Source organism: Primulina huaijiensis, chromosome 17 (genome assembly GCF_012295235.1).
Source record: "Primulina huaijiensis isolate GDHJ02 chromosome 17, ASM1229523v2, whole genome shotgun sequence".
Lineage (NCBI taxonomy): Eukaryota > Viridiplantae > Streptophyta > Magnoliopsida > Lamiales > Gesneriaceae > Primulina > Primulina huaijiensis.
Genome location: NC_133322.1, coordinates 4,361,510 through 4,377,387, shown reverse-complemented (window position 1 = coordinate 4,377,387; position 15,878 = coordinate 4,361,510). Strand labels below are relative to the sequence as shown.

Sequence of the window (15,878 nt, the reverse complement as noted above, 5' to 3'; positions counted from 1 at the left end):
AAAAAAAACCTAAAATGAAAACGAGGGCTTTGAGTTTTTATTTTTTATTTTTGAGAATACCATTAGTTTTAAAAATTGATCCGTTTGAGTATTTGACCTTACTTTTCTTATTTTATTTTTAATTTCATTATTTAAAAATATTATATTTTTAAATTTATAAATATTGTTTCGCTATTTCAATATACCGAAATTTTCAAATTTTCATACAAATACCATACTGACAATTTCGGTATCATGTCATACTGTACCGATATTTTCGATATCCAAAAAATAACTTTCATGTACCGAATATTTTAGTATTTTTCACACCGCCAGGCCGGGTTTTGCTTTCAATTGTTCAAGGGGCCGTGGTTTGAAAGCCCCGCCCCTTCTGTTTCAATTATAATCTTTATCATGAAATTTTAGTAGACTAATGTGTTCCCAAGAGAGTTTTTATAAAATATCTCCATCCTTCTTCAAATCATACAATTTCATTGAGTAAAGTTTTAAAATGAGAATTGGAAAAGGAAAACATATAGATTTACCTTTTTTAAGCCTTAAAATCATTCAAAGAAGCACAATTTCATTAGACACCAATTCATTTATTTAATTTTGATCCTGTTCTTTCTCTGAATGACAAACCTATCACAGCATTAGCATCTAAAGGGAAGAAAAGATAGGCACACCAGGCAAGGTAGCTCCTGCTTCCACAATAAAAGCATTGCCTGTCACGTACTCAGACGAATCATGGATCAAGTATCGCACGAGAGATGTCAATGCTGGATCCGTCGTGCCATGAGTTTTTAATGGGATGGCTTTTTTCGCGAAAGTTCTGAGCCATTCTTTCTGCATCAGACTTTCGGTTATCTCAGATCTGAAAAGTCCCGGAGCTATGGAGTTTACTCTAATTTTGTACTCCCCAAACTCCATCGCCATCACCTGTGCATAAAATTTTCATTGTTCAAATGGAAACAAATATTTGGTATACCGAGTAGTTGAAACAGAAGATAGCAACTTCAGTAAAAATCTTGAACCAGAAAACCCAAGATAATTCAATGAACTGAACATCAGAAGGTAGCATCTAATGAAATTTCGAAAGAACATACCAATGATGTGATATTGTAAAATCAGAGTATGTGATTGGTTAGCATCTTTGTTGCACCACATTTGCTTTATGAAGATCATTAATCAAGAGAAGTAACAGAAATACATTGGGCAGGCTTATAGATCGTTTTGAACTACTCCCACAAAATAATGTAGGTCATGGACGATATTAGGATCAGTGGATCACTCTTGCATTCTCAATCACATCTTAACTTACTGATCCACCAGCATCGGAATTATAGCAGAGATGCATCTTATGGGTTCAAGCAATGATTTCATGGCCAAAATTATTCAATAAGTCGTTCTCACGTATATAGAACTTTGTCCATATAACAGTTTGCTCTTGGTGCTTATCCTGAATCCTTCACATATACTTTGATCCCACGAAACTGCACAAGCAAGCCTCTCTCGATGGATTTTGTAGCAACTAATTCACATCCATTCTCGCTTTATAAAATAATGTGAGATATGCCTATTACACCCTCAAACAAAAATTCTTCAAAATTGCATTTATCCCACATAATTTCCTCGGTATGCAACCATAAATACTTAGAGTTAAAAGCACAAAAAACATAGATTAATCACCAGCAATTTTCAGACTTCTATTTTGCAGTTAGGACACATCATAGAAAAAAACTAACATTTGTCAAAGCGTTAACGGCAGTTTTTGAAGACGCATAAGCAAGGCATCCAGGTAGAACGCCACGATTAAGACCAGCAATCGAACTGATATTGATGACTGATCCACCCATTTTAGCATTACGCATCAATGTACAAACATACTTCGAAACCAGCCAAGTTCCTGTTAGATTTGTTTTGATGGTATTTTCCCATTCATCTTCTGACAAATTTAATGGACTGTGCACACTGCCTGTAAGAAAAAGTCAGAGCAAGAAATTCAACAATCCATCACCCAAACACAAGATTCTATTAAAAATTAAAATTTAATATACATGAGCAAGATTCCAGTGGATGAGTAAATATTAATGGCTATCAAGAGAAGACGAAACTGTCATTTACAGCAGCCAGAGATAATTCTTTGTTCCACGCTGCTCATGCCGCATCAAAGTGTGAGTATTTAGCTTAACAAATAATGACAGAAATATTACAAAAAAATTTGCAAAGGGTTAGTTATTCATATCGGATTAATATTTAAGGGAAAACTTTATCCCTTCAAATTAAATATTGTTTCGCCACAAAATATAGTAACTTGAAGCATATCAAAATTCTTTGATTCATGTTCTCTAATCACTGATAATGGTGATGATGAAATAAAGAACAGCGGCAGTAAGCTAAATACATTTGGATATTCACCATAAACTACTTCAATTTTCACTTAGAACCTATGTAGCACGGATACTCCTATGTTTTCTTTCTCTGATGTATTGGACGCGAATACGACACGCGTATGATAAAATTCGTGTCGTTGACTTTTTGTAGGTTTGACCAGTCTAGAAGAGCCAAATGCAATGAGGCTCACAAGTATCACATAGCCTAGAACAAGTGGCAAAGTGAGACAAGTGATTTATTGAAGTGAAGCAAGCACTCTAAAAGATTACATGCTAAAATCAAACATAATCCAATATATGCTTCCCAAACTATTTACGCTTTCACTAGCATCGATGGTTTAAGGTCTGGCCACATGGCTAGATCAATTGTTGATATAGTGACAACCATGGATGCTGGCAAAAACGGTTTACCAGCATCTGAAAAAACTACCTAACACTTATTAGCTACTCCTCAGGTTGCGGAGCCAAAATGTGATCACAGCAATGCATGCCCTTTGTGATGCTGACTGTCATGGTGTCCTATTATAAGTGGCTTTTATTCATCTATCAATATCAAGTGAGTGCAAGTTAACCCAGCATTAATGTCCATACAGGCCATCTATCGATACTCTTCCGACGGCAGTCCTTTTCCAGGTAACCTCTTCCACTGCGTAGACTCACAAAGAGAGCACTAATGTCAAAAGCATGTAACTCAGGAAGAGAACTCAAACCGAAAATCGCAACTTTACAGCTGTCATGTTTCCCACGTAAAAGCAAGTTTTCTACGTGTAACCTTCTAAATTCGTGAGCGCTCAAGTTTCCTATTAATTTCTTGGGAAACCAAAGTGGGAAATGCAACACTGTTTGTGAAAATATCTGCTCAAAACTCCATCAAGATCACATATTAAAAAAGAAACAAGAAACAGCAAGGAAACAAGATTGAACCAAAGTGGGAAATGCAACACTGTTTATGAAAATATCTGCTCAAAACTCCATCAAGATCACATATTAAAAGAAACAAGAAACAAGAAACAGCAAGGAAACAAGATTGGACTAGATGAACCCAACTCGGACGCCACGAAAACCACCCAATAAAACACCTAAAAAATAAATTTAAACCATTCAAATTTCCTCAAACGACACAACTGTACTTTACCTCTAACACCAGCATTGTTGATCAAAGCGTCGATTCTTCCAAACGCATCCCAAGCCTTCTGGACCGAAGCCTCGATAACGGACCCACTAGCGCCGACGTCAAGTTCAATAGCCACTGCAGCTGGTCCATAATCATTCGAACTGGCCATCTTGTTAATCTCGTCGCAGAGTGAATGCAGCCGATCAATTCGACGAGCAGCGGCCAAGATTTTGCAGCCAGCTTTGGCTAAGTCTAAGCAGAAGTCCCGGCCAAGCCCAGATGACGCTCCGGTCACCATCACTACTTTGTTTTCAAGATGGAGCCACGGCTCCATCGCGTGAGTCCCGTGGATTCCACTCTCCATCATGGCCGATTCTTCTGGATGGCAATTAGTGAGGATTAGCAGATTCGCCACTTTTGTTTCAAGAATTTATTGTTGGTTCGTTTCAAAACGAAACAACTGACCCAATATTTGTTTTCCGCCGCCCAACTCCTATCCAAACTAACTATATATATATTAACAGCCGCCCAACTCCTACCAAACTAGCTAAAAAAACAAAAGGATTCAATTCGGATGGGTAGAGCGAGTTAGATCGGGTTGAACAAAAGTATTATTCAAATATTGCTCAATTTGAATTCAACTCGAACTTGAGCCAATCCGAAAACACTCAACCCTAACTTGAACCCGAATCAACCCGATTTCAATTTTTTTAAATCTTTTTTAAGAAAATTAAATAAAATTAAAAAAATAATAATAATATTTTAATTTAAATCCATAATAACAAAATCTCCCTCGTATATATGATTTAAATTTGAAAATCTAATCGTAGGAAAATAAAATATATTTACTAAATCAAATAAACAATTGTTTAGAAAATAAAAAATATTCAAAATAAATATTAAATTATGCAAATTTATGATATAAATATACAATAAATATTTTTGCAGACAAACAATATATAAAAATATATGCAATATTTATTAATTATATTTTTAATAAAAAAATTTAAAATTTTCGGGTCAACTCGGGTTGAACCCAACCCAACCCGATATTTTTTTCGGGTCAGCTATCGGGTCCAACCCGATCTGACCCGAACCAGAAAACCCTAAATCCAAACCTGATTTTTTTCGGATTGAATCGTATCGGATTGGTGGGTCGTGTCTGATTTTGACACCCCTAAAAATCATTTATATTAAAATATATATTTTATTTTTTTATATCAACAATTAGAACCTGAAGTTCTGTTTTATTTTGAATTTGAACTCACAAAACTTATAGTTTTGATACATAATTTATCAAATTCAGTCGAGTAATTTCCATCATGAATTTTTACGTTCATATATCAGTTTCTGAATGTTATATTATAATCATATCGCTAAATAGACAGGTTCGATTTAGATTGATAATTTTTTACCCTGCTCAAATGAGTAGCAAGCCTGTCCAGCCCCGCCAAATAGTGGCTTCTGACGGTGGTATCAAATAGGTTGATTGAATTGACAATATCTCAACCCACGATAGGTTGTGGGTTGGCTCGTCCTGCCAACTTATATTGATATCTCTAAAATATCTTGATTTTTAGGTTATGACGTACGTAAGTTCTAGAGTTTGATCAGCAAACATCAAAATTTAATCAGCAAACATCAAAGAATAGCGACGGCAATTTATTAATTTACACAGTTAAGACTTTAGTATACGTGCATTTCATTAAATGATTTTGTTCATTTTTTGGGACAATTCGTTAGCTAATTTAAATTGAATTTAAATTTAAATAGTTAACTGAACGAATGAATGAATTAATTGTTTATTTTTTTTTGGTTCTCATTTATCTGCTTTAAAAGAAAATTTAAAGCTTGTGAATTATTTGTTTATGAATAATTTGACTCTTTATTCATACACATTATATTCAATAATATTAAAAAAAAAAAACGAATTGTAATACAGTAAAAATCATGATAGTTATATTATTCCTATTTAGTCAATAGTAATTTATGTTCTATTTCTTCTTATTTATTAATTAACTTAGCACTGATAAATTTATTTTTTGAATTACTAAAATTAATAAAAATATATCCTTTCATTGATAGCACTGATAAAACATCACGACCTAGTTTTCGAGATGAAGGGGTTTTTTTTTTATTTTTTCATTTGTTTAAATATAAATAATGGTTATATAAAATTAAGTTAATGATTTTAAAATAAGGTTATGGTTTAAAAATACTTTTAAGATTAAATTGATTATTTGATATTTTTTAAATAAAAAGTGAATATTTTAATTATTTTAATAAATAATTAAAATTTTATTTAATTATTTGAAAGATATATATATATATATTATTTATACTTTAAATTTTATTAATTTCTGATAATATTATTTTATATTTAACATTTTTCTAAAATTAATTATGTAAATTAATAAAATCCAAGGCTTGCTCCTTGTTGGTTGATCCTAATATCTATCGAAGCAAGGATGGCCCCTAAATTTTGATGTGGAAAAATACCATAACCTTTTAAAATTGCACACATTATTATTTTATCAACAATTTTTCTAAAACTATTTTATAATTTTGGGCAATTTTCCCAAAATTAAAGTTGCAGGGCACTGTATATATGTTTGCGTTCTCTCATCCCCAACTCCCTACTCTTGCATGCATATGCCCTCTATCTTCTTCTTTAAGAATAAAATATTATTCAAATATGATATAAAAATAGAAGTAATTATGGTACAGTCAATGTAAATTCTTTATTAAACACAACCACATGTTATTTAATTGAAAAAAACTATGATAATGATTGATTTTTTTGTGAAGACATATTAGTTTTTTAATAAATTGTTGTTGATTTTGAACTCAAAAATGTGTTTTGTGTATATATATATACATATCAACTATAACATAATTTTGACTTCTACAAGAAATTTTACATTTGGCGACATTGACCAACGTAGAAAAATGTAAGTAAAACACGCTGTCGAATATTTAGCTCGTCGCCGAGTTGCGTCGCAAATTGTTTGTAGGCAAATGTCAATCGGCCTTTGGCGACGTGGAAAGTAAAACGCCACTAACAGTGTACGCATTTCGCGACACTGATCCTACACGTCGCCAAAAGGTATTATCATGTGGCGACGCCTTCCTTGGGTCGATAAATGTATTTTTCAATTCAATTTTCCTATATTATTGTAATTATTTGGCAACGCAAAAACCTCATCACCAAATATATTAGACATTTGGTGAATCCCTTAGCGTTACCAATTTTTTTTATTTTTTATTCATCCTCATTTGCCGACACTATAAATGCATTGCCAAAATGTGTCATTAATATTATTTTTGTCTATTAAAAATGAATATCAAATAAAATAATTATATATAGCAAAATTCAACAAATGTGCTCAAAATTTTTTCAAAAAGATAAACAAACTAATCAAATAATGTCCAAAAACAAAATCACTACACTAATTATATAATGTTGCAAAATAAAAAAAAAAAACAAAAAAAACTACATAGTCGTTGCTGGAGGCGAGGGAAGTGATGGAGGAGATCAACTCGAAGAGCCTGTCGGTCGAGGCTGGAAAGAGAAACCAGGAATGACCTGTTGCAAGTGTTGCAATAATATATCAAATTTTTGTTGTTGCTCACCTATAGTCTGTTGATGCTCACATATAGTCTGTTTTTGCTCATCGATCATTTATTGCAGAGCATAATTTGTTCACCATCATCATTATGCTTTGAGCTGATGTTTGTGGCCTTAGGACCACCCACTATAAATAGTTTAGGTAATGGACATAAACCCTTAACATAGCGAGATCGTGAGCCTAAGACTTGCGTCATGATATTAACATATTTGGGCTGATGCACATTATCAATAGTAGAGACAGACACTTCACCATCTGACTGAGTCGAGCGAACTTCCACCATTTCAGCCTTAAAAGATTTTAAATTATTAGTATTTAAAAAAATCATTGTTACTAAAAGTATAATGGAAAAAAAGAAGATATGCTCACTCTAAAACTAAACTATAAAGCATTTTGACGTCCAAAATCCAATATTCACCAAAATCAGCAACTTATTTCATCTACTATTCTCTTTGATCCAAGCAAAGAAGCTTGTCCATGCCAAAAATTCCAAAAGCATAAAATAAACCAACTATTCGGAGGAATGACACTCAAAATCACTAATAACAAAACCCAGAAAATATATACACCAATAAACATAAGAAAACCAAGACACATATACATCGAGATGGAAAAATTGATATGTCACAAACAAAACAATTAGTATTCATGACTCCCCTAAAAAAATAGTAAAAGATACTTACATATTTTTGTGTTGCCCAATCATTCTTCCATTTTCCTCCTTTGTGAAACAATTGCTCAAAGGTGTCGATCACGCTCGTAAGCTCTCCCGTCACACAGGATTGGCCTTAAAAAATAAAACAATTATTATCATATAAAATGTAAAAATAAATATTATTTTATAACAAAACTTACAGCAGCGTGATAATGTTGAACCAAAGTCTTCGATCCATGAGCGCCTTCAAGTGGTCTACAAAATCAATTATTTGTCTCGGATTTTTCCTACAAAAATAAAGAATAATATTAGTGAAAGTAATAATAAATATTTATCAACTAATCTAATTATTACTAACCATTTGTTTCTTCTTTCCAAATTAATCACAAAGAAAATCACAATCATCTTGGCTTACTCCCTTATATGGCTTTCTCTTTGGTGCATCTTTATTTCGCAACCCATCGAGTTGCTTCCAGTGCCTCCTCATATTACAACTTCGTTCTCGAATTGCTCTAATGTTGCCAAAAGACCCAGAACGTTGGAGGGAAAATTTCCCGCTACGTATCAGCGACATTGAGTGCGTTCTATGTCGTCAAATGCTTACATTTCGTGACGCGTTAGCTTTGTCTAATAGCAAAATAATCCAAAATAAAGATGGAAAAATGAACGCACACGATTCGCTATTTGAGCAACGCTAAGCACATTATGTCACGTCCCAATACCGGGGTGAGTTGACATCCGGCGTTGTTTTACAATTATTCAATCGTAAATCAACAAGCCTCGTAGTACAGTGTACAACCAAACCAGTCTTTTTCATAAAACATACATTGTCTTTACAACGTAATCAACTTAACAAACGAGTGCGGAAGTGAACAACGTAAAAATAAAAGATAACCAAATTCCAAAGTATGTCTTGATCAACTGAAACCTTGTTACCATCTCCAGAAATATATTTGCTCTTCTTCTTCAACTTGTTTTTCATTCTTATCTGGGAGTGAGAGGTGTAAGGGTGAGTATTTTGTGAAATAATCAGCAAGTGGAGGACGATCGATCACAATAACACAAGGATATACATATATAGATCTTAACAATTCGAAATTTTCCGTGTCTCAACAAATGTCGGAACAATAAATAGACAAAATGATATACAATATTTATGTAAATATTAAATGAATTTCATGTCACAATAATAATTCATAACAAAATAGGACATGATATTAACAATGAACATAACTTCTCATATGCATATAGACATATCATATATTATTCATATTGCACTGTTATTTCATCTTATTATACATGGTGTTACTGATCAGTCCCCTATATGTAATTCCTCTAAGGGGTGAGGCCATATATCGGTTATTATTACCTACCGCATCATGGCCATAAACTTGTCATATCTTATCATGTTTTAGGAAAATTTTCTTTTTTATTATTTCTAACTTGAATCATAACAGTGCATTTAAACATAATTCTTAGAATACACCAAATTGATGTTTAAGAATATATATTAGAATATAACATGAAACGAAAGCAACATAATTTTGAAACGAAAGGAACATGCATTTGAAATTGATTTAAACATGCTTAACAATTTATCGAAACGAAATATTCATATATCAAATCGAAGGAATATATCATGTCGATCGATTTTTCGAAAACATACTTAAATACTTTAAAACATAAGCCCACTTACAGAAAAGGTGCTCCAAAATTACGGAAGAAACAAGCTGGAATTTATCATCCGAAAATCCGTAAATTAGCTAAACTCGGTTGAAATCCGAGCAGTTTTCTTGCCCAATTGTTTCACAAAATTTGACCGTATGGATAAGGCTGAAATTTTGATATGATGTTTAAAACATATGAAAGTGTAATATGAACGGTGGAGATTAGATTTGTATAAACCGTTGGTTTGGAAGTTTCTCTCGAAAATGAACAGAATTTCTAGCTCGAAAATATCACTCAAGAAAATGTTGATGGTGTCCAAGCTTCATTCATGCTCTAGTTTGAGAGGTTTATGGTGTGTCTTCCCTCATTCTCAAAACATCTATTTATAGGTAAGATTGGAGAATAATTAAAAAAGATTGGAGAATAATTCTTATAATTTAATGCATGCTTTAAAATATTTTAATTATTTTAGTCAAAAATTTGGGCACAATTGTTTTTCAATGTTTTGAACTCTTGTATTTTCAATGTTTTGAACTCTTGTATTTTCAATATTTTGAGCTCATGTTTGTCAATGTTTTGAACTCCATAATAGATAATAAATATAATACTAATAATTAATAATAATAAATCATATTCTTACACATTATGCGTCACCAAATGGTACCATAAGACGACGTTCAACGTGTGGTATGTCGTGATAGGTTGTATTTCTTGTAGACAATTTTGCTCATCCATAATGAGAAATCAAAACTATCTTGTTGAGTGATTTAACTGGGTTTTCTAATATCTAACTTCACACAATACATGAGATTATAGCGATAACAATATAATTCATGCGATTAGCATTATATTAGTTTAAAGTTTGAGTGATTTAACTGGGTTTTTAGATATTTAAACTCGGAATGTCAATAATCGATATATTATAGATTTGAACTAAAATGTTCTAATATCAAGATAAAGCTATTAAAAAGTTGCACCGCAACGCATGCCCGACACAAATGATTACGTTAAATAATTAAAATTAAAAAAGCGAAGCAAACAGTCGGGAAAAAAAATACTAAAACGAGCATGAGTCGTGGAAAACTTCCACCACCAAACCCTAATTAATAATCGATTAATCCCCAAAAAACTTTCATCATGCAGCAGAGAAACTCGCAGGAGATCTCGGCCCTTCATCGGTTCTTGTCTGAAAATGGTTTGAGTTACTGTTTTCCAGCGACGCAGAGCCTTTGTTGCTCATCGGAAGTGCCGGAACTTGTCGATAGACCTGATCAGGCCCGAGGTCTGGCTGCTGCTGAGAATCACAGAGAAGCTGAGAGGAAACGTAGGAAGAGGATTAATTCTCATCTTGATAGGCTGAGAGATATTCTTCCTTGTAGTTCTAAAGTAAGTCAAATTTATCATTTCAAGTTTTGGAAAGTTTTTATCAAGTTTTTTCTTTAAAAAATTGTGACGGGTTTTGTTTTTATGCTTGCAAGTTTCGATCTTGACAAGATTTATTTTGGATGATTTTTATAAATGAGATGCGGATTTTGGTTAGTTAATGGATTTATTGCCTTTGGTTTTTAAATCTTGGTTCTCACATATTTTTATATGATTTGAACTCACGAGTTCACAGTATGATCATTTGAATCAAGAAATTGTTGTCCTTGAACCCTTTGGAGAGTACTTAAAATTATTTTCAATTAATAAAATTTATCATGATTTTTTTTTTTGGGGTACGAACAGAAAACATTACTGCAAGTTTCTAAACATAAAAAGAAATTAAACTTTTGAAATTTTTTTTATCACAAATTAAAGATGAAAGCTCATGATCATTCATTCTTTTTGAAAAAAGTAGTCTAACTTTACAAAAATCATATTTTTGCGAGATTAATTCATATTAATTATCTGACCGTTGCAGACAGACAAAGCTTCACTGCTAGCTCACGTAGTTCAACGCGTGAAAGAACTAAACCATCAAACCTCACAAATCATGCAGTTTGATCAAACAATGCCTTCTGAATCAGATGAAGTCGCAGTCACACACGACGACAATTTCCATGGAAAATCGGTAGTTAGAGCATCCCTTTGCTGCGAAGATCGTGTTGATCTCATACCCGAATTGATCGGCATAATTAAGTCGATGAATCTGATCCCTTTGAGGGCTGAAATGGTGACTTTAGGAGGGAGAATAAAAAATGTGATAATTTTGAAAGGGGAGAAGAATTCGATGGATGAATCTTGTTTGTTTCTGAGAGATGAGCTGGAAAGATTGGTTTTCATGAGTTCGGTTAATCGTGACGATGGAGGAAATTTGAAGAGGAGGAGAAGGTTTGATTCATTTTCATGAATGAGTTTTTGGTGTGTTTGAATTTGTTATTACGATCAAGGTTTATCTAAATTTTAGATAATTGAAAAGATTTGTAACTACTACATGCATGATTAAAAGTAAAATTTGATAATATAGAGAATCAAAATTGTATATAAGCGAAACTGTCTGATTTTTTTTATAAAACTTGTTTCTGAACAAAATATTGAAAAAAAATTGCATTTTTTGTCATACGTGTATATCTCTTTGTGATTTTAATCTTCTATATTTTCAAAGTTCAATCTTAGTCGATTGACTTTTGAATTTTGGAAATTTCAGTTATTTTTCATCATGAGTGTTGATGTGAAATTATATATGTCAGAGATACATTGATGTCATGTTGGAAAAATGACTAAAAATAAATATAACAGACTAAAACTGTAGTTTAACAACGTAAAAAAATCGACAAACATAGAGAACAAGAAATTGCAGTTACCCATAATATTAATGTAACAAACCCCTTCTTCATTTCCATAAAAAAAAAAAATTTATTGATGTTCGTTTTGTTAAGGGCTTTAATATACAATTAGCAAAAAAGTAAAATAAACAAAAAAAAATGGCTCCCGAATTGACATAAAGTGAGGGTTAGGAGACCTACCGGAGCTGTGGTCGGGCAACAAGCTCACGCAGCCGACAATTGGCGGCACGCATTCAAGGAATTGTCGGGTGTTGCATGGCGGGCTAAGCTCTCATCGTTGTTTTATTTTAAAAAATATTATTTTTATTTTATATATTAAATATATATAATATTTTAAAGCGATACTTTATTATTATTATTATATCGATGATGATCATAATATATTAAATCGTATAACACTCAAAACATCAAGTTTCAATTGTTGTTCTAATATGGATAATTGTTGCCCGATAATTACATCAATATACTATTAATTATCATCAAAATCAAATAAGGGATTTGTATCAAATCGTAGGATTAGCGGCTAATTATACTTCAATCATAATTACTTCAAAAAAAATATGATGCGGGATTTATATTTATATTTTGACTAATCTGACAATTATCTTGTGTTATGTTTTAAAAATGCAATTATCCTGTATTAAATATTTGACACATTGTAATATTTCAATGCACATATTTTTCAAAAAAATTCATTCCGCTTATACATACTAACCGTTGATGCACAAGTATTATGTGTGTAACATAATACACGAATATTATGTATGTCATGAACCTAATATATTTATATTTTAAAATTATTTTGATATAAATGATGTTTACATTGAAGATCAAATATCACAAAACATTTTAATTTTTTCCAGAATCAAAATATTAATGTTATTTTATTAACAAAAAATAAGTGTTCATGCATGTAATTAACCAATTATATTGCACTAAATAGTATTTTAGACAAATTCAAAATTATACTATGATCATGAATGATTATTTTAGGGTGTTAAGCTATTATATTATATATAATAAACATATTAAAGATATATATTTTAAAATATGGATTATATATTTTGAGCAATTATTTTGTGTTAAATATGAGACACATGGCTATGTAGCGAGAGAAATAACTTCAAAAATATTTTTGATTTGGGCCGGCCCATCCTAAAACTTGGTCCATTTAATATTTTAATTTCACATGTATGAGAATGACGCAAACCATATGTATATTGAACTATAATAAAGTTAAAAATGTAGCAGATTATATAGGTTAAATATATTTAAAACTATTTTGTATTATCTACGCTCCGCTTCAATATAAAATATATGTCAAATTTATTTATAAATTGAATACAAATGACAACAAATGAAGTGTAAATATCAACTATCTCAAAGAAATAATAATAATATATCTTAGTACAAATATTGAAATAGCTAATATATATATGAAAAAAATATTAGAAAATTAATAATTTCAATATATATATAATTTTGATATGATGTCCATCAATCGTGCTCATCACACACTATATATGTTTGTACATCCACTAGGTGAGCACAAAACTGTATATATATATATATATATGACGATTTTGATCATCTATGTTATAAATTAAGTAATTGTCCACATATTTTTTATTATATTAATTATTTTTTCAGCTAGAATGTCGATAAAGTATTTGCAGGCAAACAATGTCGCGTCGATGTCATGTCAACACTATCGGATCAATATGTTATTTTCCCGAAAACATTCAAAACTCGATAACCGATATATGGTACAAATTATTTATGATCAATAATGCCGAATCATTACACTAACAAGAGACCCTCAATTAAGTTGCATAAATTAAGGGGGCAAGATTTTCAATGACCATAAAACCCTAAATTAATGGTGGTCCATTTTTGCAGTCCCCCACCATTAACCAAGCTAGAGGATTCTCCATGTCCATTATGTTTATGGAGGCCACCTAAAAATCACATAATGATGGTAAAAGTAAAAGTAAAATTTATGTGTTCCGAATATTGAATCATCATTGTCTTTATTGGATGGGTGGTTGGAACATATGAATTCGTGAAAATGTTTAACTCGTCTAGCTTGAGATATCACTCGCTATAATTTTTTTTATATAACGTGAAACATTTTTTCTTTTGTAGTAAAATATCATGTTTTATGTATTTTTAATGGGAAGTTTGTGTAATTATTAGAAGGACGATAGTTTTGAATGAACGATTATTCTTCTTGGAAGGGTATCTGAAATGTGATGTATGAGTCGTCGTACGGAAAAAAATTTGAATTACATCATTATTGTTTTAAAAAAAAATTAATCATGATAAAATTTAGAATGTTTTTAACATTATTTTATTAGTTAAATTGACTACAAAAATTAAGTCAAACAGAACTCGTTTTATATAGCAGCGTGTAAAAGTTAAATTAAATAAGTGAAAAAGTAATTAAATTGAACTTAGGTGACTGATTTCATCAGTTAACCTAATTCTTTTATTTTTGTAATAATTGATTACTCATTTTCATATAGTTTGTTAAATGTTGTTAAATATAATAAGTTTATTCAGCATTTTATTGAAGTCCCATATTATTATTATTATTATTATTATTATTATTATTATTATTATTATAACTGTCGTTGTTATTATTATTATTTTTAAATGTCGTCATTGTCGGGTTTGACAAATCTCTATCAATTTATTACGAAAAAATTATGTATGATAGGATGATTGCTCCCAACCTCACAATAAAAAAGTCATTACAAGAATTTATAGGAAAATCGTACACAAAGGCAACATTTTATAAGTATGAATAATTATTATATGTAAATATGTGTATTTTACATGTATACATACATGTGTGCGAATCAAATCATTTGTCCGAGAATATATCCAGACAACCTTTTATATCTCTTTTTAATTCATCTTTATTCTATGGAAAAAAAGAAGAAGAAGAAGATATGGAGGATAGAAGGTATCTGAGAATAAAATTTTATTTGTCTATTATTACAAGATCCATCGTGATTAAAAAAAAAAAAAACTTATAAAAATAAAATATAAAAGGCAAAAATGGAATAAAGCTTTTGAAGAATCGAGTGAAATTTGTAGTAATTTAATATTTGCGCTTTGGGATATTTAATTGGAATTTGGACTTTTGATACAAATATAGTTGTTGCAAGTAACCATGCTATGTCTTGACAACTTAGTAGAAATGTATTTGCTCTTTTATTTTTAGGAAATACTTTTTTTTTATATATATATGTCTCTTTGCGATTTTGATATTCTATGTCTTACAATTTTCATATTTAGTTTATTATGTTTCTTTTCTTCTTTTTTTTTTTCACAATTTCGATCATATTGACAACATGGTTCTGATATATATGGCACCGAGCAGCATTGACCTAAGGACTAAATTGATATTTTATATCATATAAAATCAAAATCGCAAACAAATATGTGAATGTAAAATTACATTTTTCTTTCGTTTTATCGATTTTAAAATATAATTACATATCGAGGTAGATAGGTAAAGAGAGACTAAAGTTCCTAGCATGTAAGAACATAAACCTACTTTGAACTTTTCCTTTGTATTTAACACATGAACTCGAATCTGGTTCCAAAATTTTTTATTTGTAATTTAAAATTTGAGCAAAATTGATTTTATAAACTCGTTTATAT

At 30.9% G+C, this 15,878-nt stretch overlaps 2 protein-coding genes and 1 long non-coding RNA gene across 4 annotated transcripts; 1 reads left to right on the top strand and 2 right to left on the bottom strand.

Moving 5' to 3' along the window:
• Nucleotides 1-570: 570 nt before the first annotated feature.
• LOC140962329 (uncharacterized) lies at nucleotides 571-3,993 on the bottom strand. Its single transcript, XM_073421196.1, has 3 exons — nucleotides 3,508-3,993; nucleotides 1,725-1,954; nucleotides 571-918 (listed from the first exon to the last, which is right to left on the bottom strand). The coding sequence occupies exons 1-3, from the start codon at nucleotides 3,851-3,853 to the stop codon at nucleotides 640-642; spliced, it is 855 nt and encodes a 284-aa protein (XP_073277297.1). The 5' UTR covers nucleotides 3,854-3,993; the 3' UTR covers nucleotides 571-639.
• Nucleotides 3,994-6,958: 2,965 nt separating this feature from the next.
• Nucleotides 6,959-8,388, bottom strand: LOC140962505 (uncharacterized). 2 transcript variants are annotated; one of them, XR_012172561.1, is made up of 3 exons: nucleotides 8,129-8,383; nucleotides 7,799-8,057; nucleotides 6,959-7,072 (listed from the first exon to the last, which is right to left on the bottom strand). It is a non-coding gene; the product is annotated as an uncharacterized lncRNA (long non-coding RNA). The 2 variants fall into 2 exon arrangements; XR_012172562.1 differs by having other exon boundaries at nucleotides 6,965-7,404; nucleotides 8,129-8,388.
• A 2,080-nt stretch (nucleotides 8,389-10,468) lies between these two features.
• Nucleotides 10,469-11,907, top strand: LOC140963246 (transcription factor bHLH106). The gene is made up of 2 exons (XM_073422534.1): nucleotides 10,469-10,824; nucleotides 11,342-11,907. The coding sequence occupies exons 1-2, from the start codon at nucleotides 10,576-10,578 to the stop codon at nucleotides 11,768-11,770; spliced, it is 678 nt and encodes a 225-aa protein (XP_073278635.1). The 5' UTR covers nucleotides 10,469-10,575; the 3' UTR covers nucleotides 11,771-11,907.
• Nucleotides 11,908-15,878: the final 3,971 nt, after the last annotated feature.